Raw genomic sequence first — 24,837 nt, forward strand, 5'->3', positions numbered from 1 at the left:
ATAGAACTTAAAATTAATATTTTTGGCATAAGGAACTTCGTTCCTATCCGGTGTCCCGCGACACCACACACCTTTTCTATTGTAGATCGGTGTTATGTAAATATTATCGCACTCTCCTTACCGGATCATACGACCGCATCCCGACAGAAACACAATAGCACCAGTGAAATCCAAATCGTGATTTGCTGTAGAAATCATTATATTACGGCGATTAGCTTCTGTACCGTGAACGCCATGTAATCTCCTGTTATCTTCGCAGCTTTTTTGCTGTGAAAACGGTTTTATCAAATCTCCGCCTCTAATCGCGATTCAACATAGTAATGAACGTTTGCCGGTATAATTGTTGGCACTTCAGTTGTTTTTGTTTTAGTACAATCAATCTATGATAAATGGCGGGTAGGTTAATGACTGTAGTTACGATTTCAACCAGGACCTTCATCAGTACAATATTATATTTTTATGCGTTACTCTCTTCCCAAACCTTGAGTTTAAACAAATGCCCTAGGAAAATAGGCCTTGTGGTTCGCGTGTTAGTTGCGAAATCAGAATGACTTGTGATTTTGTGTACACATTATCTGGCCTACGCAAGCTGCTACTATAAATGTGGGTTCAGATTAAGCATCAACGATTGGCACCAGGGAAATAATGTTCCAACTGAAAAACAAAAAAGTTTGAGTACCGTTGACTTGGTGGTGAAGTGTGATGGCTTTATTTTTTTTAGAAACATAATACTGATCTTCCACAGTGGGATGTGTCTGTTTAACCATTAGTCCGGATCGAACCGATATCTGCTATAACCAATAGAAGTTGTTCCTTGTTTAGTTTTATTATTATAAATATGATATAAAATAATGATCCTTTCTTCACATTCCAACGAAGTTCTTAAGATATATATACCGTTATCAGAATGTTGCCAGTGTAAACATGTACCATATTTACAATGTTCGTAGATTTCAATTTAAAAAAAAATGTATTTTTTAACGAAATTACTGCGTTTTTGCAGTAATGAAAAAAAGTTATCCTTAGTTACTTGTTTAAAAAAATATTTTATTATATTTAACATAGAGTTGAAGTTATCAAATTGATTTTAGTCGGTTAGGAATTTTCGTTGAAATTATTGTTTCAATTAATGGTGCCATTTAATGTTGATAGCACTTTAGATTGTCTTTATGTAATTCTAAGGGAATTTTTCACTCTTTAAAACCTTATCTACTTAGTAAGTTTGAACAAGGATTTTTATCAATCGTACTTTGTTCATTTTCTTCTTCCGCCTATTACGGAACATTTTTGTTAGTAACATATTATGATTATTCATTTTAATATCCATTCATACGTTCATTAATAAATATTTAAATTTTATTCAGATATTTAAACTTGCAATCAGTAATATCATATTTTTTGACGTCCCCTCTTATCCATCTGCCTTTATAAGGTTTTGTTTTTCATGGATTTTTTTTTTCATTAGACTATACCATTTTATTTTAACCCTTTGACTGCTATAGAAGTCATCATTGCCCTACTTTGCGCATTGAAGTAATTATGTCGATCTCTGTTACTAAGGCGCCGGAATATCTAGTAGACTCTGGGAAAGACGAATACGAAGAAACTGAGAATGAATCTATTTCTAAGAAACCTAAAAGACTAAAATATATATAAAAAAAGATGTGTGGTGTCGTGGGACACCAGATAGGAACGAAGTTCCATATAAAAAAAAAAAAGAATTACTAGAAAAAAATCGCGCGGTGAAATATCGCTGTGCGGAAAACAAGGCCTTATTCCACGGACTTTTTCTTACGGTTTTTACTATCACATTTTTTTCAGTTCGGTCGCGCAGCAAAATCCCTAACTCCTCCAAGCCTGCCGTAAGGAACTTCATTCCAAAAACAAAAGAAGGCAAAATTCGGCAATCCCGACGCTTAGTAACAGAAATCGACATAATTACTTCAGTGCGCCGCGTAAGGCACCGGTGACCTACATCGCAGTCATTTATCGTAGTAAATAGCTTCCAAGTTCATTGTTTATCAACGAATTAAAAACAAATGTCTTTTTGTGGACAGATTTCGTATTTTAGTAGTTGCACGGTCGATGATCTTACTATAAACGTAATCTTTAAATTGAACGTGAACGATGATACGTCTTGCAGTTTTTGTTTTGCCTTGTATATCCTGTCCGTTGGTATTCTAAGCTAGATATTATGTAGATTTATCGAATTCTAGTTCATTTCCACATGACCCCACTCGTTAATTAAACACCTACAGCCGTCATTTTGATTACTGTTCTTTTTATAAACCAAACGATCTTTTTTTGCAGCTTAATACAGATGCCAAATTATACGTGCCATTAATATGAGACCGTCAGCGCAAAAGCGCCCTAAGCTTACCATAGACAAAGAAATAATAATGTTTACAAAGCCATCTGTTATCTATGAGTGAAACTATGGATAGGCCGGTTTCGCATCAAAATTTATTATATATTAAGTAAATTGCAATATTGCAATAAGCATGAAAGTTGTGGGTTAGGCCACTTTTGCGCTGACGGCCTCATATCTGTGTTCCTCTCGCAATTGGCACTTATTTACTGTAATTCTCGAAGTTATTCATGAATCGTAGCCGTGCATCGTTTCATCTTAGACTTAGTCTGTATTTGTAAGGTTTACATACATACATAGGTCATACGAGTAAGTTCCGAATGACTGAGAAAAAAAAAACAAAAAAAATTCTAAACCCTCTTTATAGAAGTGACTTATTTTAGTTTCCAACGATTTTTGTGGTGTTAAAATTTAGTCTCGTTCTTACTTCACTCTAACGATTAATGATTTCGGAATTTCAAAGCTTTTGTAACCGTAAATATTTTTGGTAAATAGGTTAATATAGATTTAGTGACTATAAGATGTTATAGGGTGTGTAGTGGCCATGTTGAAACATGATTTCTATGGAATTAAAAGTAATAAATATTTCACAAGAGTCTGATTGATTGAACAAAATGATTCTAAACACAATATTATGTGGGTTTATAAGATTTAAATTATTTTCAAATAAAAACAATCTTCCACTTTGACTATAATTAGTCCTATGTTCCTAGTGCTACTATCAATCAGTAACTGTATTCATCTATAATCTGCTCTGAACTGTGTCCTCTCTCATGTGCCTTAAAGTAGTAAAATATAACAACAATTTTTGCGTGTACTTAATATTTTCCTTCTAAATCGATAGAGTGAAGTATTTAAAGGGCTGTTTTCAACGAAATCACGTATAAATTTCTGCAGTCCTAGTGAAAGAAATCGTTTTTAATTGATTAGGCTGTGAATAACCACGTAATCATTGTCAAAATTTTACCTTTACTTTTAATAAATTTCCGTATGTTGCTTTTGTCATTCGTCTTTTATTTATTAACCTACCTTTATTCCTTTGTTGATGAAAAAGTAGTAATATTTAAAATGTTTTGCCGACACTTTTGAAAACTTACTGTACGACAAAAATCGACAGTTCGTTTCCAGGGATATTTTCTGCCACGTACCATCCGGCTTTAGAATGAAATCTCAACGGTGTTTTCCGAGCGCTATGACATGTCCTTCTTCAAACGAGGCTTGCGGAGAGTGTGCAATGGTAGCCAGCGACTTGGCTGTGCGTCTGGTATTGCTGACGTCTATGAGCGACCGTAACCACTTACCATCAGGTGGGCCGTCTACAAAGGCAATACAAAATAAAAGTGAAGAAACTCCCTTCCAATGTTAATATTGGGAAGGAAACAAAGTCTTGCAATACCGATAGCTGGAATACATATACATGAAACTCAAGAAGCCTGGCTTGCGAGATGCCAAAAATCATGTTGTTGCTATAAATTAGGGAGGAGATTTCGACTATTATGAGGACTGTCGAGCTTCAGTGGCAACATGGAGGATACTGTGTTCGCTCATGCGGCCCGCGTGCATATAAACTTTATCCAAGTAATCCAATCCCGTTTCTGAAGTATAGCCGTCGGAGCACCGTGCTATGTGACGAATGATGTGTAATACTGTTGTTCATAATCTAGTCACAATAGTTAATATGTGTATTATTTTTGTTATTTTTTTTCTACCTAAGCTGAGCGCCTTGAGAGGCTATATCAGCCATTTACAGTCAAACCTGGGTAAGTGAGAACTGGATAAGTGAGAAAACTCTATAAGTGAGAGTAATAGCCAGGACCCGTCATTTTAAGCTCCCAAAACCTCTATTAGCGAGAAACAGAAACCTCTGTAAGAGAGAGTCGTTTTTCCCTCATGGACCTCCGTAAGTGAGACTGCTACTTATCTATACCTCTATAAGCGACAGTCAAGCTTTATTTATTTATATTATTTAGGAGGAACAAATAAAAAAATCTATGTATCCGTTTTATATACAATCTCAGAAAATTCGATCATGTTTCTCATTTTCGCAAAGAACTTAAATGGCTCCCTATACGCCTTCGTAGGAATACTCGAATATTATGTCTCCTATTCAATATCCTACATAAGCCCACTTCTCCCTTATATTTACGTGAGCGATTCTCTTTCATTCGTTCTCCTGATGCTCCCTGCAGGTCCAACCAACGTTCTGTTTTGTTATTCCCTTCCCACAAAACCAATTTCTATTCTCACACCTTTACTGTGCACGCGGTCAGACTGTGGAATTCGTTGCCGGCTGACATCCGAGTTTGCAAGTCTGTTTCTGTTTTTAAATACAAGGTCAAACAATTTTATCTCTCATCAACCGAATGATCATGGTTCTATACTCTTCGCATATACGAGTGTTACTGTGTTACTTATAATATTTGCTATGTGTATGTGCATTACTATAATTCTCATGTTGTATTTGTTATTTTAGTTATGTGTTATCTGTTCTACACACACTTATCACTTTTTATTATTATTCTCATTATCCTCTCGCAGGTCTGCTGGAAGAGATTTCTCAAAGAAATAAGCAGTGCCTTTGTACATAATTTTCCTATTACTCTGTACTGTGTCTTGTTTTCTGTGTACATAAATAAATAAATAAAATAAATAAATAAATAAATAAAAAAACAAATTACAAATTTAACATCTGCTATTTTATGACTCTTTCTTAACTTTTGTGGAACTTCCTACCATTGTTTTTGAATTGTTTTCTCATCAATATTGAACCTATTCTATTTCGTGGAACTAAATAACGTTGTTATTTTATCGCATTCTTTTCGAATGGAAACATGTGCCTGTTTACCGTCCTGTTTGTTGGACTTACTCAATTTATCGTTAATCAATTGCGAAGGAAAGTTCTGTTCTGCATCATGTTAAAACGGACAATTAAAGTACTGTCATTAAGTGATAAGCTTAAAATAGTGAATGCGTTTGAATCCGGAAAATCGCGAAATGAAATTCAGAGGGTGCATTAGCGAGAAACTCGGGTTAGTGAGAAACCTCTATAAACGAGAATGAGATTGTGCTCCCTTGAACTCTCGCTTATCCAGGTTTGACTGTATACCATATTACCATTCTATATTACCATTACTGGCTATATTACCATTCTCCTTGAATGTCAATCTAGATCGTTTGCTGTCTCGTTTATCTATAAATTGTACATATAATAACTTATTTAGAATAATATAATCAATTGATAATAATCAACACAGGGACTTTTTTTTTTCCTACCTAAACTGATGGTCTAGACATCTAGACATCAGCGTAACCTTAACTAGTAGGTGAGTTCACGGGACTCAAACCTGACGACGTTGCTAGCACGAATCCTAGCAAGAGCCGTGTGTCGCATAATCTACCACCGGATCGGAAACGCGACCCACTGAGAAGATCCGGCGAGAAACTCAGTGGGCTGTGTCTGGGGGTTAATTTACTCGTCGAGCCCTTCGTCGCAAGCGACGGGTCCGACGAGAACGATGACCGGTGCTTGATGTATCTAAAAGCACCGTTAGTGGATCGGGAGGATCCGAAATGACGTGTTTGGGACGACGTCGAATGCTTTTCATTCTGTCCGCAGGATCGGGGATGTAGTTACCGGCGGCCACGATGAGAGGGTTCTCGTGTCGTGCCGCTTTATCGAAGTGGTTATTTTTGGAAAATTTTACATTTATACGAATACGTAATGGACAACACGACGATCACTGCACCATTTCACATCGTTATTTTTTTTTCTCAAACATTAAAAATCATCAAAACAATAAGATTAAAAAGACATGCACAGAGAGAGTCTTAGAGATAGTGGCACCTACCAGCCAAACATGTTCGAAATATACCAACCAGATTTGCACGTTCATAAACCGAAAGCCATACGTAGGTCCGTAGATATTTAAAATTCGCGTCACTCAATCCGAGTTAATCGGGCATTTCACTTACTAGATCACGGCGATTATAATAAAACTCCGCAGAAATAGGTAACGTTGATATTTAGATAGATACAAACAAATCTAATAATATGACGTTAATGTGATGTCTCCTTATTTAAACTACATATTATCAGTACTTTGGACTTAATATAAATATTTACGGACAATTACTGTACCATTTATTTTGTTGATAACCCGCGCACGATTAAAAACTCATACATTATGCAATGTCTTGAGGTCGCTGTCAAATGTTGACATACTGATTATTAAATTGGACATAAACGTACAAGCCAATATTTCAGTGAACAAAGCGAGTAAATAGCACTTGTGACTGATATATGTGATATATTTTATACGAGTATTCAAAATGTCGTATTTGGCTTTAGATAAATGGGCTCGAGTTATTAGAATGACGATTCAGAACGGTGGACTGTTTAAATCTCTTTATAAAATTTGGAGAATGGACACGTTAAAGGTATATAACACTTAATAAGTTTAATAAAATCTTGGAATAACTAATATACCTATTGTTCTATCGAAATTTTAGATCCGTCCTCCATCTATACATACTAATATTATAAATGTTTAAAGTTTGTTTGCATATTCTTTTTTCACATCGAAACGAAGCAACGAAGAGACATGAATTTTTTAAATGTGATTGATTTAAATTAGGAGATTTGAAATGGGCTATCTTTTATTCCGAAAATATACTCTTTCTCACCGGAAAATACATTGACGCTTTAGTTGGAGCTAAGCGCGGCGAACATTTACCAAAATCATATATTTGAGCTTATCGAGACAGGAATAACAAGACAGTTCATATAAATCTAAAAATGTAAAGTATAATTTTGTCTATGTTTGACGAAAAGCAGTTAGTTATACGTTCTGGTTTGGAGGGTGGGTCCGATGTTTTGAAATACAACAGGCAACCGGAAACCATTAATATAGAAAAGTGTAAGCAGTAGTAGTTGTAAGAGACCTTAATTAAATTAAAACGATCGTTATCACCATCCTTATTTTTGTGAAATATTGACTGACCATCAGGGACGTCTTAAGCTAGGATGGGGCCCTTGGGCACACAAGAATTGAGGCCTTTTGGAAAGTAAAAAAAGCGAATTATAATAACATTTTTTTACTGAGTATGACCATTTATTATGGGTAATCAAATATAACTATAGTATGATATAATATGTCTTTAATGATATTAGAATGCTGCTGGTTTTTTGGTTACGATTTCGATAACGGTTTCTTTCGGGATTTCTGTTGAGCAAAATCTTTTAGGTATAGTATATGCTTTGTAAATTCCTCGTAACCTTCTGATTACTGATTTGTGAAAAAAGTGTAATGTGCCCGACAAAAATGTTTTGAGAATAAACGTGTGAGAGAAGTTGTCGGTCTTTCGGGGTCCCTTGAGAATGGAGGCCCTGGGCACGGGCCCCGTGTGCCCTTATGGTAAAGACGGTATTGCTGACCATTTATTCTTGGTGCCGTAGTTAGCGGCCCTTACTGTTCCGCCTAGGGTCGTTGGTTCGATTCTCATACCGGGCAAACATTCGTGCTATAAATAGTTTCGTTTACCCTTTGTCTAGGTGTTCATTATCTGTATATGTATATATTTAAACATATATAAGTATGTTTAACAGTCTCTGGTACACATAACACAAGTATTCCTAAATTAAGGCCGAATGACTGTGCGTGTTTTTTTCCCAGTTATTATTCTTATTATACTTGAAATTACCAAACGTAATTTGGTAAGTAGCCCTTTATTTGATCACTGCGTAAACGCGATTGTCCAATAAATCGAGGCGCCGTGAATTTGTAGTGCATTTTTACAAATAATCCTTACTAGTGATAGGACCACTTGTGTGTCTGCGCGGGTAGGTACCACGACCCTGCCTATTTCTGCCGTGAAGCAGTAATGCGTTTTGGTTTGAAAGGTGGGGCAGCCGTTGTAACTTACTTGAGACCTTAGAGCTTATATCTCAAGGTGGGTGGCGCGCTTACGTTGTGGATGTCTATGGGCTCCAGCAACCACTTAACACCAGCTGGGCTGTGAGCTCGTCCACCCATGTAAGCAATAAAAATAAATAATAATAATACAATATTCTTTATAGGAAGGTAAATATATCGGCTGTGATGAGTTCGGTAACAAATACTACGAAAATAAGAATTACATGCTTGGCAGAAGTCGCTGGGTCGAATATAATCCGCAATTCAAATGGGACTACGACGCTTCGCAGGTTTGCATAGAATTCATATCAAAATAACATCTGAAATAGATCTGATAGCGTCGACCGACTCCTCGATCAAGTAGTGATTGTTCTATCATTGGCTCCGGAGTGGACTCCTGGTCAAAGTCGGTCATCTTATTGAAAGATATATATTAGAAGAATTAAAAGGAAGGTTAATAAAAGATAAGATAGAATAGAGATTCGAAGTCCGGACGTTTTTATTCTTTTCTGACAATCCGAGCGAGTGAGGTAATTTTTTTTTAAATCGGTTGACAGATTGCTTTTTTTTTAATCCTACCTAAGCTGATGGCTTGACCGGCCATTTTAGCGTAGCCCTAAGAAGTAGGTGAGCTCACGAGGCTCAAACCTGACGACTTTGCTAATACTAACCCTAGCAAGAGCAGTGCTTCGCTGAATCTACCACCGCCTCGGAAATGCGACTCACTGAGAAGATCCGGCGAGAAACTCAGTGGGCTGTGTCTGTGGGTTAATCTACTCGCCGAGCACTTCGTCGCAAGCGACGGGCTCGACGAGGACGATGACCGGCGGGTTGCTTCAAATTCTATGTGCTCTACATAGAATAAGAGTGAAAAATTTATATCTTCTAAGTATTTTATTGAACAGAACATTTTATTTAGCAAAAACTGTGATTGTATGCTTGGCCTACACGAATTAGTTCTGCTGTCCTGTTTATTGTGAATTAAGTGGTGATTTGAAAGAATCTTGTCCTAAAATGTTCGTAGATGGATTTTCCTAATGTTATAGATGTGAAAGTTTGTCTGTGTCTGTTACGCAATTAAGAAAAAAATGACTGAAGTTTTTTATAGCTTGAATTAACATAGGATACTTCGATTGGTAGTTTACGGTGCAAAATATTATAGAAGTAAATCTTTCTCCCGACTAATTTAAAACGTGTTTAATTTTTTGTGATTTACAAATCTTACGTTGGTGACGCAGCAGGGCCCGTCCTGTCGATTCCACATAATAATCTAATATCTCTAATATTGAGTTTTGTATTGTGTGGGACTTTGGCCAGACACATTATCTATAAAGAATTAATTTTATATAGGTAACGATAGCTGGCCTAGTGCTCTTATATTTGTGATGCGTAGACATTTGCTATGACTACGCATCACAAATATTTATAAAAATATTTATTTATAATATATATGTAAGCTTGAGGGTAGATATTATCTTGTTGAACACCAAGTAAAACGAAGTCACGTTTGGTTTCTGATTTAATCAACAATATGTTAACTTGACAATTCACTTTAACACTTGTCCAACTTTAACCAGTACGTACAACAGTCACTGAATCACACAACGTAACAACGATATAGTAAGTGCACCGGGCAAACGCAGTCGAACGAATGTTCATTTCATTTTTTTTTTTTTTTTTTTTTCCTACCTAAGCTGAGAGCCTTGAGAGGCTATGTCAGCGTAACCCTAACTTTAGTAGGTGAGCTCACGGGGCTCAAACCTGACGATGTTGCTAACACGAACCCTAGCAAGAGTCGTGCTTCGCAGAATCTACCACCGGATCGGAAACGCGACCCACTGAGAAGATCCGGCGAGAAACTCAGTGGGCTGTGTCTGAGAGTTAATTTACTCGTCGAGCCCTTCGTCGCAAGCGACGGGTTCGACGAGAACGGTGACCGGTGCTTGAAGTACCTAAAAGCACCGTTAGTGGATCGGGAGGATCCGAGATAACGTGTTTTGGGCGACGTCGACTGCTTTCCATTCTGTCCGCAGGATCGGGGATGTAGTTACCGGCGGCCACGATGAGAGGGTTCTCGTGTCGTGCCGCTTTATCGAAGTGGCGCATGGACGCCGACTGCAGATACTTACTGATGGACTCTAAGTCCAGGTCGTCATGGAGGTCGACGTTCCTGACGAACCACGGGGCTCCGACGGCTATCCTGCAAAAACGGGATTGAATAATTTGAAATGTTTTTAGGTGTATGCGGGCCGCGTGAGCGAACACTACACTTGCATAGGTCATGACGGGGCGTATGCAAGTTTTGTAGAGTGTCACCTTATTTCTAAGGGACATTTTACTTCGCCTACATATCATCGGGTAGAGACGTCCTAGAATGAAGGCGGCACGGTCGCGTACCGTCTTAATGTGGGGGCGGAATGTCATCCTACTGTCGAGGGTGACGCCTAAATATTTGACCTTCGGGGCCCACGGTATGGGCTGGTCGAACATCGTGATCGGGCGAACGGCGGGGGCGGGGGTATTGACGCGCCTAGTCGGGAGGGGGATGCTCAGCGTGGTGTTCGGAGGGCGACCCCTTTTGAAGAGCACCGCTGTGCTTTTCGTGGGGTTAATGTCGATGCGCCACTTCCGGAACCACTGTCCCATGGTGGTAGCTGCGGTCTGAAGTCGTCGATGAAGCAACGCCTTCTTCCTACACGAGTAGTAGATGGCGGTGTCATCGGCGAAGAGCGCCAGATGGGTCTCCGGAGACCGGGGTATATCGTTGATATACAAACTGAATAGTAACGGGGAGAGGGCGGAGCCTTGCGGGACTCCGGCTGTGACGTGACGGGGCCGGGAACGCGTTCCCTCGACTCGATATCGGAACGAACGGTTCGACAAGTAGTCTCGTATGATGAGCACGAGTCTGTCTGGCACTCCCATGTTATACAGTTTGAATATCAAACCGTTGTGCCAGACTTTGTCGAACGCCTTCGCTATATCGAAGAAGAGGGCTCCTGTCGGAATGGGTTCATTTCAAGGCACGTTCCGCCTTTTTATACTAGCCGGCGCAGCGGGCTTATGAGTCACTCTGTTGCAGCTGTTGTTTACGAGTGGAACGATACGGCCGGCGCACCTGGCTTGTGTGAGTCACTCCTATTGCACGTGCTATATAACATAAATATCGTTAACGCCGTCATATATTAAATTAAGGTCATATTGTCGTTTTTTTTGCTTTATTCGAATTGCAAAAGTTTAATCAATGCAAGGCAAAGGCAAACTTTTAATTCTTATCCTGTATTATAGATGGCGCTGACAAGTCCAAAAAATTAACATCGCATCTTTATACAGTTTTGAAAATTATATGCTGGCTGTTAATAAAAATGTGACAAAATTCGTATCGTCTCGACTCGAATTATTTAGTTAACGTACCTTTGGTTAAAAACGAACGGTTTTGTTTGACAGGATTGATACTTACGATTTCGTTGATCAGTACCAGAAAATATTGAAGTTATACTTCTTTAGGCGCGTTATGAAAAATTGATGAGAGTGAAATGTTACGATGCGCGCGCACCGTGACTCAAAATTAACAGAATGAAGTTGCGCACTAAATCGCTCATTACAATACGACCGACGTAACTTGGCGAGTCTGAATATAGCCGCAAAGAAATTTCGCGCATGTACACTCGTAAAAAAAAGTGTTATTAGCATTATTTTTTTGGTAATATAAATGACAAAATTATTATTTAATATAATTCATACTAAATATTATTAAATTATTAATGTTAAATATTTATTATTAATTATTTAATATTTAAAAAAAAAAGAAAATATTTAATTAAAAATAAAGTATAACTTCTTACGCGCGTACATAAGTACACGCACCCTTTTTTTTTTTAGACTACGGGTTCAAACTCAATGTTTGAACATTGGCTGTTAATGTGAAATTAAATCGATTCGAGCGACAGTCTCGATTTAGTTGCTGTTTAATGAAATGAAATGCGTTTATTTCAGGCAACTTAAGCCCATAAAATTTCACATACAATTACATAACATCTAAATCAAAATACAATAAAATTAAAATTACAACTTATCAGAATGACTAAACACAAAAACAAACAATAAATGAAACCATTCAAATGAAACCGTATCAAAATTATTAAAATTAAAATTGTCAAATTCTAATATAAAATTAAAATTAATAAAAGAACTACATAATACAATAAATAATGAATTAATGTTAACTGAGTAACCGCCACCATACCAGTCACTGTGTTAGATTAATGAGAGATAGATGCTTATTACAACAGTGTCTTATTATATAGGGGCAGTCCAGTCTGTTTGCAATGATGAGGATATGACTGTGATTTAGTCTACCTGGCTCATTAAAAAATTTAATAGTATGTGCCCTTGTGGTTCCAGGTAACGCCAGAATGGTTCGGCTGGTTACACTACAAGACAGATCGTCTCCCATGTGAGGACTGCGCGAAGCTGTGCCTGAAGTGCTGCTGTTGGACTCATAGGTGGAGGTTACCTCATACCGAAAACATGAGTGCCACCGAACGCGCTTACTACCCATTCAGTACGATCCGAACTAAAATTTCTGTTTGGGATGGTTAGTTCATTGAATGCGTACAGTTTTTTTTATTGCTTACACGGGTGGACGAGCTCACAGCCCACCTGATGTTAAGTAGCTACTGGAGCACATAGACATCTACAACGTAAATGCGCCAACCACTTTGAGATATAAGGGTCTCAGTATAGTTACAGCGTCTGCCCCATCCTTCAAACCGAAACGCATTACTGCTTCACGGCAGAAATAGGCGGGGTGGTAGTACCTACCCGTGCGGACTCCCAAGAGGACCTACCACCAGTAAAATTAGAGGACTTAAACTAAATATTAGATCCTTACATATGAAATTGACGGGAGGAATATAAAGTCAGTTTTTTTTTGGAAAATATATTTGATTAATCAAATTATGCATCGTTGTTATCTATGCACTTTTGCCATCTCATAGGTAGTTCATTGATCCCTTTACTAAAAAAAAACTATGGGGGCGAGAATCAATAAGCTCTTTGAAGGCGGTTTGGACTGCCGCATCGGAGAGTACGAGACTCGTAAATGTACCGATCTTTCATGTTTTCCATTGTGCGGTAATAAGCGACGCCAAAGAAAAAAATAATGAGGAAAAACAAATGAATGACTGTTTTCAAAATTCAAACGTACCAGCTAAATGAACTTATAAATTTGGATTTGGAACTCTTAACCAAAGAGGAGGAGACATTTTGACTCTTATTGATTCTCGCCCCCATAGTTTTTTTTTAGTAAAGGGATCAATGAACTACCTATGGGATGGTGGATGGTGCATAGATAACAACGATGCATACTTTGATTCATTAAATATATTTTACAAAAAGAAAAACTGACTTTATATTCGTCCCGTCAATTTCGTATGTAAGGACCTAATAATATATATTCTCTACATGTAAATACTATGTAATATTACTACCGTACTAAGTATTACTAGCACGCTCTAAATACTTCTTTCACAATACAACCTCTTGATTCAAGTCGCATTATAATTCGTAAAATAGGCAAACCTTTAAGGTTTTTGCCGAAGAATATACGAGTTTTTATTTGAATATTAGAATTATTTTTATTTCTGGAAAATAACGATAGCGAGTAAGACAGTGATATTATTGTGCTTTTTGAATTACTAACGTCCACCGTCGTCTTCCAATATAGGCTATGATTATTTGTTATTAAATATATATATACCTGTGCGCATTGATAAATGTGTAAGGGAGGTGTTTAGACTAATGATAGTGCCAGGGATTTGACACGACACGACGCCGCAGAAAGGTTGTGGCGATAAATAATTTAATTATGTAAAGGAACCATTCTCATAGATGTAATAATACAATAAATTCGCTTTTACTTTCACTCTTGTTGTTACAAAATAATTTATTACAAGAGAATAGTACTATTTTTAGATGAAGGGTGTTTATTCTATGCTGTTTGCTGTACTACAGACATTTTAGTTTAAAATTTCATGGGAATTCGTTGAATGGTTAAGCCGTGGAAGCGTAGCAAACAAACAAAGCATTTGTGATATTACTATTTTTTATTGCTTAAACGCAGGAACGAGTTCACGGCCCACCTGGCGTTAAATGTTTACCAGAGCCCATATGATAGACATCATAAAGTTTTTGTCACCATCGACCTATTTGCATAGTTATTACGTAAATTACAATTTTGGCGGTCCTGATTTTTATTACACAATAATATTACGTTTATTACGATAATAAACACATTTTCTTTCGTTTCTTTGAATGTTTGTGAATTCCTCATCCGCACCGTACCTCCAGACTAGATCTGCTCTCACAAACTAGCATCTTTTGAGATCTTAACCAGAATTTTTGTTTTTTTTGCGGCTCCATTTGTAAATATCTCGGGTATTGTTGTCATTGACTCGTTTTTGGGGTGATTTTTATGTGAACTCCTGTGTGCATTGCCATAATTACCCGCTTACGATAGACTCGTGTGTTCTTTGATAGAATCACGTGCTACGACAGACTTGCACAAGTTCAGACTCATTGAATTTATTCATTCAATTTTTAGTGAGATTTAGTGTCGCCCAAAAGTATTTGTGTTTGACTTGCTCTCAGTATGATAAGCATGTCCACTTCTTCAACATAAACCGGAAATATTATTCAAAACATCAGAAACGCAGCTTATGTTTGATGTTTGCGGCTAACTCTTCTTCTAGCGCTTAATTATGTGAGGTTGGCGCAGTCCTGTGTCTCCGCATATCCTATTCTTCCGTTCCAGCTTGTCATACGTCGTCTCTGCACAGACACCCTTCTCTCCCAAATCCTCTTTCACACTATCAGTATTTTTAAGATGCCCTCTACTATGTAAATACTTTCACACCCAGGATATTTTCAGCCACATCCTCTCTTCGCGTATATTTAAGTTGCTGGCTAACGAAATAGCTAATTTTTAAAACGATATTTTTTGTCTTAATTACGCTGTGAGTGAATAGATTTTTTTTTTGTAAAACATATCTATATATCATGCATCTGACACTTCGTAAAAATGTTATTTTCGCGTGATATTGTGCATAATCACAAGCGCATATCGTTTTTGCACTTTACGCCAAGCGATAACTTTTCAGTGGCCGCTGATAGCTTTTCGACACGTTACATTGTTGCGAAAATGTTTAATTAAGATTAAATTTATTTATCTTCAATTGTATTTTTTTTGTGTCTTTGACTGCTTATATTTGAATTACGTTCTGAAAGTTGTTTTATTGAGTGTTGGCCAAGATCAGGGGGCAGTTGACGATTGCTGTTGAAAGATTTTGTTACGTAATCTCTTATTACGCTATCTGTCCGTCAAGTACGAAAAATCTATCGAATTCGTAACGTAAATATATGGAGTCCTCGATACGAAAACGGATCATTACATTAGACGGTAGTACTCGGCAGTCAGCCCTCGAGATTTACGTTACCGTATGTCAAAACAGTTGACGTGCTCTCGATTATGAGTGCAAGTTTCGAGGCTCAAGATCGTGACGATTCAATTGCAAAACGAAAGTAAAAAAATTAATTCGTGCTACTGAAATTAATTCTTTTTACGGACGTTAGGGGTGCTTTTTAAATCCTATACATTTTTCTCGACAACCATACGAATACCTTTCCGATAGTCATTCGTGCTCACCGCTCTGTTGGAACGGTCATCGTTCTCGTCAAACGAGGAAATTAACTCACAGTGTTAGCCCACTGAGTTTCTCGCTGGATCTTCTCAGTGGGTCGCGTTTCCGATACCGTATTACATTCTGGGAAGCACGGCTCTTGCTACGGTTCATGTTAGCAACGACGTCAGGTTTGAGCCCCGTGAGCTCACCTACTCGCCCGGTGTGGCTGATATGGTCTCTCAAGGCCATAAGTTTAGGTAGGATTAAGAAAAACCTCTGCTGGTTAATGCGGGACATCAAATAAATTAGCTGCATTAAGTTTATAACGAAACGAATGAATCTCTAGTTGTGTTGAGGAGCCGAATAATAATGGTGCAGGTTAAACCAGCACCGTACCTTCTTCAGAAATTATGATGAATATTAAATATTTGGTTATGGAACCACGCTGTGTTTGGAAGTGCCTAAAGTTTATCAGGAGCGCGAGCAGTAGGCTAAGTAACACAGTCGTAATGGGCATCCTACGAAATATGCTGATTTCACAACTATCTTTCCGGGGCTGCCGCTAGTTATACAATCGAACCAGGCGATGGATCAACGCAACGCCGACTTTACTCTAAGCAGGTCTTGCCGGATCCACGAATCCTCTCTCCGTGTTTTTAGGTTCTTCAAAAAAAATGTGGGTGGCGGATTTACGTTGTAGATGTGTTCCAGTAACCACTTAACACCAGGTGGGCTGTGAGCTCGTCCATCTATCTAAGCAATAAATAAATAAAAAAGCACTGATGAGCGCCCTCGTTGAACTCATCGAATAACAACGAAGAGTTGATTGTGCAACCTAGCCGATTGACACAACTCACTGAGATTCTCGTCTGATCCTGTTAGTGAGTTGTGCTTCCAATCCAGTAGATTCAGCGAAGCACTGATCTTGCTAGGGCTAGTGTTAGCAAATTCTCTCAGGTTTTTTTTTTTATTGCCCTTGTAGGCAGACGAGCATACGGCCCACCTGATGGTGAGTGGTTACCGTCGCCCATGAACTTCAGCAATGCCAGGGGCAGAGCCAAGCCGCTGCCTACAAAGCTCACCTATCCATCCGGGCGTATCTAGAATAGCTCCTTAGGCTTTTCTTTAGGCTTTACCAGCGATTAGATAGGAAAAAAAAAATTTCATTTACAATGAGATACAGTACATTTCAGAGTTCCGCGTTGCGTAAAAGTAGGGCCATACTTATGGCCTCCATCCGATCACTTACTGTTACTGTTTTAAAGTTTGCTAAGGAAATGTAAAGAAAATGTTGAAATGTTGTCGTAAGCCGAAAGTATATTAGATATACCTATAGGTACTTTGAAAATTAAAATTACATGAAACGGCAAAAATGATGCTCTATAGGGCTTAGAATGAACGCCCCTCCATCGTGTTTCCCGAGAGCTATTACATGTCCTTCTTCAAGCGAGATTTGCCACCACTATTCATCGGTAGGCAGCGGCTTGGCTCTGCTGGTGGTACCTGGCACCTGGTACTTCTAATATCCACGAACGCCGCCAATCACGCACCATCAAGTGTGGCTTGCTCGCCTGACTCTAGGTGCAATAACAAAATGTTCGTCTTAGCTAAACATTTTTATTTTTTGTTATTTTCAAAGACATAATAGCGAACCGCTTGCTTCAGTAGTGCATGCTGTCAGCATCAGTAATTGCGAGCGAATTAACCCACAGACACAGCCCACTGAGTTTCTTGCCGGATCATCTCAGTGGGTCGCGTTTCCGACCCGGTGGTAGATTCTGTGAAGCACTGCTCTTGCTAGGGCCAGTGTTAGCAACACTCCGGTTTGAGCCCCGTGAACTCACCTACACGTTAGGGTGAAGCTGACACAGGTAAACCCAGCTATCGTACCTATTTCTACGGCAAATCAGTAGGTACCTAATCAGTTTTGATTTGAACGATGAAACAGCCATGACGCGTCTCGAGCTGACTGGCAGTATTTACGTTGTGGATTACATGGGCCCCGGTAAAACTATAAAGGCTGTAAGATTATACGATCGAGAAGTTACTTTTACACGATCGAGAAGTTAAAAAGCTCGCACTAATCACAGTTTTGAAATAAAAAAATCGGTCGTCTGTAAAGTCGGTTTATTGACGATAGTTGAACGTGACAACGTCATAAGAAAATACGCCTCAGAGCGAGGTAACGCCGCATGAGTCATGTTTTTTCGTGCGTGCAGCCGGCTCCATCGAATTATAAGACGTTGTCACGTCAAAAATAAAATTTGAAACGATCACTATGGCGCTGATAATGTTGAAGAACGAAACGTAGTATGTATGCTCTTTCGTGCGTCAAATCGAGAACTTTGCGGTATAATCTTGCACGAGTGAATTATTGCGTACCTAAGTCACGTTTGTGCTTGCGAGTGTTACCGCCGTTTCGTATTCACTCGTACCTATTCGCGCAGACAAGACGATGCGTGTAAACGAAGCTTTACGCTTCACAGTATTCTGTGAGAAGGACTGGATTAAAATGTTATTTGATATACTTATGTAACAATGAGATTTATTGTTGAAATTATTATTTCCTTAAAGAGCAAATAATATTCACTATAATTAACTGAGCTCTTCAAAATTACAATAAGTTTAATAATTGTGGTTTAAATTGATTGAATACGTAGGTATAGAGCACTGGTTTTTTTTAAATATAAATATATGAATTTTGGTATCTATATGCTCGGTAATAATATGTAGCTGTTTTTATTTTCAGGTCGTTCGATATGCAATCGTCCTTGCTTCCCACTGTAAGCCGACCTTAAGAAATTTAATCACGTGGCAATACATTTTTTTCAACACTCTAGATGAGTACTTTAATAAATATTTCTGAACTCATATTTGGTTTTGTATTTTCGTAGTATATACATAAAGTAACTAATGGCGTGTTGGCTAACAAAGTAAGGATTCTCGAATTTAATCATCGCAATTCGTTTTTGGCAGCGAAATTTTTTCGTTAACCGAAAATGTGACGAGCGTCGGAAAGTTATGAGCTCGAACGAAAGAAAAAATTCGTAAACAGAAATTTTACAAAAAGCATAAAATATTACCGGGCGGCCACGACACGGGGCGTAGTAAGGGGGCGTCGCCTGGCCCGCCTCCCCACGGGCCCGAGGCTCGGAGCCCCAAGCCCCCAGTTGTCCGGCAGCGGCGGCTACGCACGCTCGTCTGTTATGCTCCGCGAGTGAGTGCCGCAGTGAAGTGGGGCAGAGGCCCAAACATTCGAAAATAGAAAACGAAAAAATTGACCGCCAGATGGGCGTTTACGAGGAGAGGGGAGCGATGCACTGGGTAAGAGCACTTCCTAAATAAATACCAGATTAATTGCTGCCTACTTTTTGGATTTTCAAACTTGCCGCCTTTTATTACAGAAGACGAGATTCTTTTTTCACTATCAATTTAATTGTAAGCGTTCTTGAAAAATTAAAGCCATTTAAATTCGTCTAAAAATACTTAAAAAAAACGTCAGAGATACATACAAAAACATTTAAAAAAAATACCATTGCTCTAATAATAAAGTAGACATCGTTTTGTTAATGAGGATGTAATACAGAAAAATAATGCACTAAAACAAAATACTTTTAAATTAATTCATATTCATCTGCATAAGTTGAATAATACAAATGATACCCGAGATTTTATTTAAGTAAAATAAAACTAATACACTAGTACGAAAAGTTCTGGTTTAATAATTAATAAATTAAAAACAAAATGTTCATTAATTAATTCAATATTATATTTTATATTTATTATCATACTATATTATCTGCAGAGATAATAACGAGTAGAGATAATTGCGGGTTTATATTACGGTAAAAGTTTAAGGAGACAACAGTGAATGGATTACAATAGGACCGTAAGGTATCTTTGAGTTGATTGAAACTCTAAAGCAATACTCAGACATATGCTGGTAAGTTGAAACTATTGAGGCTTTAAAAAAGGTTTTAATTTGTCTTTGTATATATAGTATAGTAATAGTAATTTTTTTTTTTTAACTTTTTCTACTTCCTCAAAAACAATTCAAACTTTTGTTGTATGTTTCTTTAAAACAAATTTAATATGAACGATATGTATTAGAATTACTTTTGTTTCTTTTATTTATTTACTTATTTATTTTAGTCTTCTTACAAAAAAGCTTAATTGAAGCTTAATGTTGCGTTTATGATAAAAAAAATTCTCGACGTTTAGAATATATCACTCGTGGTCACAAACAAGCGGTCAGTCGCTAATCAAGTTATAGTTAACTTTTGAAATGTTTATCTTATTTTTTTAGTATTTATCTGTTTATGGGCTAATAGCATTGAAGTTAAAATAGGTGAACTACTATTATTTTATACAGTAATTGAAAAAATGTTCTGATTTTTTAGGTAAAGTATTACGGTCGGAAAAACCTAATAAATTTAGGTAATTGTATAATATTTTACAATCGTGTTTAATTTTCGTTTTCCTTTTGGCTGATCGGAGGTATGAATTAAAATATTAAAAAGATTTCCATTAAAATTTGCATACATTGAAGTGAATTTCGTGCAACAGAATCTGCTGAATTTTTGGTTTTGTTTTAAGGTTACGTCGTCTGTAACTAATTGTCATTGAAATAATTTTTTTTTATTCAAATAATTTAAAACATTGTGCGCTCTTTATTGAGTATAAATATTACTAAATATTTATTTGACATCTTATAATAATAATTTGTAGGAAAGGCATTAGCAAAGTTTGATCTTTTAATCATAGTTAATTCGACTGGTAGTATAATTATTTACTAATCAGCAACCTTTAAAATGCTTTTGTAATATTAATATTGATTCTTGGGCTGAAATGAAAGAAGCATTTGATTTTCGACGTTCGTCTTATAGTTACTTGCGATCACCGACGGAAATAAGTTTTCCATAACGGTGTCTAATAAATGTAATAAAAATATCTAAGAGTCATTCTGTTACCTTGTATTTTATGTTCGTCACCGCTGTGTTCCATAGGAAAAGATACAATTTGTATAACTTTGTTCTTGATAGACGTTTTAAGGTGTGTAAAGTTTAATTTCTTAATAATTTTTTTATTTATTGCTTAGATGGGTGGACGAGCTCACAGCCCACCTGGTGTTAAGTGGTTACCGGAGCCCATAGACATCTACAACGTAGACGCGCCACCCACCTTGACATACAAGTTCTAAAGTCTCAGTATAGTTACAACGGCTGCCCCACCCTTCAAACCGAAACGCATTACTGCTTCACGGCAGAAATAGGCAGGGTGGTGGTACCTACCCGCGCGGACTCACAAGTGGTCCTACCATCAGCAGAATTGTGATATTACTCGCGATTTTTTTTTCTTCGATAATTTGAATTGGTCTGAACTCGATTTTTTTATTTTAAGTTTTAATTTTATTATTTAAATTTGGCATTTTGTAGGAGTGACCATCGAGTATCTTCATCTTAGCCTAGATTTATTCCTTGCGGTTTTTCATTCCCTCAACGAATCACTTGAGCCGTACCAAATATTTTTAAGTGAATGTAAATGTAATGTACATATATATGAATATCTATAGCATCTGTTATAGTTATTGTTAATTTAACTAAATGATATCGTATGATCAAATTAATGAAGCGTTTATTTTATTAAAGTATTTGTTACGTAGTAACATAAGACCAATTTGCTTTATTTGTTAAGTTAAATCTGTTATAATAAGTTATTTCTGTGATGAGATTCTTGAGAGTGTTTCTTGTTGTTCTTTGTATCGAAAATAATTTACTATTTATAGAAAATCTTGAGCTTAGCATATAACTTACAAATTGGAGTTGTTCTAAGTTATTCCTATTTATGACTGTTTCAATATTTATAAGTACATGACCCTAGTGATTTTCAATCGCTATTTTCGCTTCGGTCTTCGTGAGCCGTGGACCGAATATAATCTAGTTTTAGGGTTAAATGTCGCGTTTTTCATTATCGTTAAATTATTTCCGACGTTTCAAATATTTTACAGTTTTTACAGTAGCGGACGACGAAGTGTTATTCGACAGTTGAATATTAAATTAAATACCTTGTATATTTCGATAAAAATTGTTTCAGTTTATTTTAATTTTAATTAATAAACTTCCGTAAGATGCCATCGTTTGGTACGGTACACAAGAATAAAGAAAAACACGAAAACAAAAATAAACGATGAATATTTTTCGTCGTGACTAGGATAGCTTTGTTTATAAGAAAAATAAATTTTGAATTTGAAGGCTACTGATCATTAGATTGAGTATAACTGTGACAAGAACGAAATGTTTATTATAGTGCACTGACGATTAACTTGAAACTATAATCCGAACTGTCTAGTTAGAAACGGTCTCCCCTTCAGAATCGACCGCAAGATAGCTTTGCGGTCCATAGACTCGTAACAATGCGAAACTGAGCAATTAGTTTAAAATCTACTCTCTCGTGATGTTCAATTACAAACACTTTCACGAGTGCCTTCGGTGCTAAGCTGTCTGAGCGTTGAGTTTGGCGGCCGTGTTGTTTCTACCTTGATGCACAGTTTCCGCAACCGCTAGTGGTTTTGTCTGACCCACCACCGTTCGTACCATTGACTTCGCATCCTTGTACATGTCAGCTGCGATGTTTTTATTTTTATTCTTTAGATGAGTGGACGAGCTCACAGCACACCTGGTGATAAGTGGTTACAAAGATTGGTTCTAGACAGTAAATGCGCCACCCAACTTGAGATATAAGTTCTAAGGTCTCAGTATAGTTACAACGGCTGTCTCACCCTTCAAACCGAAACGGATTACTGCTTCACGGCAGAAATAGGCAGGGTGGTGTTACCCACCCGTGCGGACTCACAAGAGGTCCAAGTAGTCCAACCAGTAATAAAAAGAAGTCCTACCGCCAGTAACATAGTGTTTGAGTACATTCTTCTTGCGTAGGCTCCACCAGATCTTAAGTCCTCACGAATGGTTCGTCACAATATACGGAACGGCTTCTGAAGCTTAAACGAAAATAAAGCACTCCCTTAATGTAGGTTAATGTAGGTTTGAAGGGTGGGGTAGCCGTTGTAACTATACTGAGATTTTAGAACTTGTATCTCAAGGTGGGTGGCGCGTCTACGTTGTAGATGTCTATGGGCTCCAGTAACCACTTAACATCAGGTGGGCTGTGAGCTCGTCCACCCATCTACGCAATAAAAAAAAAAAAAAAAAAAAAAAAAAGACCTAATAAAAATATGTATGTATATTACTATGTATGTGAATGTCGGAAAAGTCTATAGTTCGAAAATACTAGATGAGTACAAATTTAGTAATGGCCCCGAAACATTTCGAAGCATACGTTGTTATATTTATTGACCGATATTGAAAATGGCTGGATATTCTTAAAACGGTGCCTGCCGAAATTATGCATATCGACGCTTGAAAGGCAAACGTGACTAAGCGACAATGCGTGAACTTTACAGTAGACTAATTTAAAGTTGAAATACCTGAAAACAAAATCTATTTTAACGAATCTAGCTGTAGGATTGAAATGATTTTAATAGACCTAGAAATATTTTTTTTTTTGCGCATCGAATATGGTTATTGCCTATCATTTATTTACAAAGCAGTTATTGTCGCCTAGTCACGTTTGCCTTTCAAGCGTCGATATGTATTTTGCCCGAATGAGCCAAGGTTCATTAATTAACTATTGATACACATTGTTTTTTCGATAATAATACCATTACGAATCGTATCATTACAGTGTGGATAATTTTAGATCTGTTATGTTTTATTATTAGGAAAACGATGGTTCGTTCCGGATTTTTGCAAATATAGGTCTTGGCAATATCCGGAATAAATTGACAACTATAGAAAGGATGAGTTATTGTAATCAGAATTCTAAAACTAGACAGTATAAGATAGAAAATGGTTTAAGAATGGTTTACTCTTAAGTATATTTTTAACGTAATTGGCGTGACTCAAGTTTTTACAATGAAATCTTTATGCAAATGCGATATTGACGGTGTTGCCGATGTCTATCGATTTAAATTACAATTCCGCAAGTGAAAAATACATAAGTTTTTAAAACTATTCGTTAGGAATATAAACGTAGTAAAAGCAAATAAATAAATAAAAAATCTAGATCTTTGTATTCGGCGTAAAGTTTCTAAATATCACTTTTCTATTATTTAATAAGTTTTATGAAGAAGAAAAATAAAATAGCCATAAATAAAATATTCTCACATTCAATTTATGTATTATATGTAGCTGAACTTGAAATAAATTGTAAAAAAATTCTGAAACTTACTGAGAGCAATGGCAGAGGGTGGCGGATAAAGTAGTTTTAGAGTTAACAAAAAGGCGATCGCGCATGATTGCTTCCAAACGGGTTAAAAGTTTGTAGTGAAGTATGCCGTTAATCTGATTGAGAACATATGTGGTTGACTTCTTCTGTCGAGTACTATGGAGAAATAAATGTGAAGAAGTGAGATAGCTGTATTGGTTAAAATAACTCGTCTCCTCAGGACAGCTTAATTTCCGATGAGTCAGACATCATCGATATGACTTCGGTTCTGTCAGAAAAAAGTATTATTCCCACTTCTTGGTATTGAGTATCATTATAAAAGGCAACTAAGGGATACCTCGATAGTCCCGTTCTCGCGGTTCGCTTGGAACCTCTGGGTCTACGGAGGCACTTTGGTTCTCTATGTGTTTTGTTCTGTTTGTTCCATGGGGAATTATTCGAGATGATCCCCTCATCTCCTTTTTATCATCACATCTGCCGCCATCGGAGCAGAGTTCATCCATATTATCTGGAACCGCTGTGCTCATCGACAGTGCGTTTCCAAAAATATGTTCTGCCACGTACCCTCCGGTTCTAGAATGAATTCTCCTCC

The 24,837-nt window shown here is 37.2% G+C and overlaps 2 protein-coding genes across 3 annotated transcripts in view; both read left to right on the forward strand.

The window, feature by feature from the left end:
* Positions 1 to 6,598: 6,598 nt before the first annotated feature.
* On the forward strand, positions 6,599 to 18,995 carry LOC114245115 (putative NADH dehydrogenase [ubiquinone] 1 alpha subcomplex subunit 12). Its single transcript, XM_028177127.2, has 4 exons — positions 6,599 to 6,805; positions 8,445 to 8,570; positions 12,685 to 12,877; positions 18,712 to 18,995. Exons 1-4 carry the CDS (start codon positions 6,698 to 6,700, stop codon positions 18,747 to 18,749), a joined length of 465 nt encoding a protein of 154 aa, XP_028032928.2. The 5' UTR covers positions 6,599 to 6,697; the 3' UTR covers positions 18,750 to 18,995.
* A 124-nt stretch (positions 18,996 to 19,119) lies between these two features.
* The window catches only part of Bmap-A (apterous A), a 133,935-nt gene continuing 128,217 nt past the window's right edge, over positions 19,120 to 24,837 (forward strand). The window contains exon 1 of one of the 2 annotated variants that reach the window (XM_028178283.2): positions 19,120 to 19,286. In XM_028178283.2, the coding sequence (XP_028034084.2) occupies positions 19,251 to 19,286 (36 nt within the window). In that variant the 5' untranslated portion in view covers positions 19,120 to 19,250. The remainder of the gene's footprint in view (positions 19,287 to 24,837) is intronic. The other variant, XM_028178274.2, reaches the window with a different exon arrangement.

Source organism: Bombyx mandarina, chromosome 01 (assembly GCF_030267445.1).
Source record: "Bombyx mandarina strain Sakado chromosome 01, ASM3026744v2".
Taxonomy (NCBI): Eukaryota; Metazoa; Arthropoda; class Insecta; order Lepidoptera; family Bombycidae; genus Bombyx; species Bombyx mandarina.

Excerpts from the sequence above, each read along its gene's own strand:
- LOC114245115 (XM_028177127.2), top strand. The coding sequence starts at position 6,698 with ATGTCGTATTTGGCTTTAGATAAATGGGCTCGAGTTATTAGAATGACG. Across the intron at positions 6,806-8,444 it reads GGAGAATGGACACGTTAAAG|GAAGGTAAATATATCGGCTG; the intron begins GTATATAACACT and ends TATTCTTTATAG. Across the intron at positions 8,571-12,684 it reads GGGACTACGACGCTTCGCAG|GTAACGCCAGAATGGTTCGG; the intron begins GTTTGCATAGAA and ends TTGTGGTTCCAG.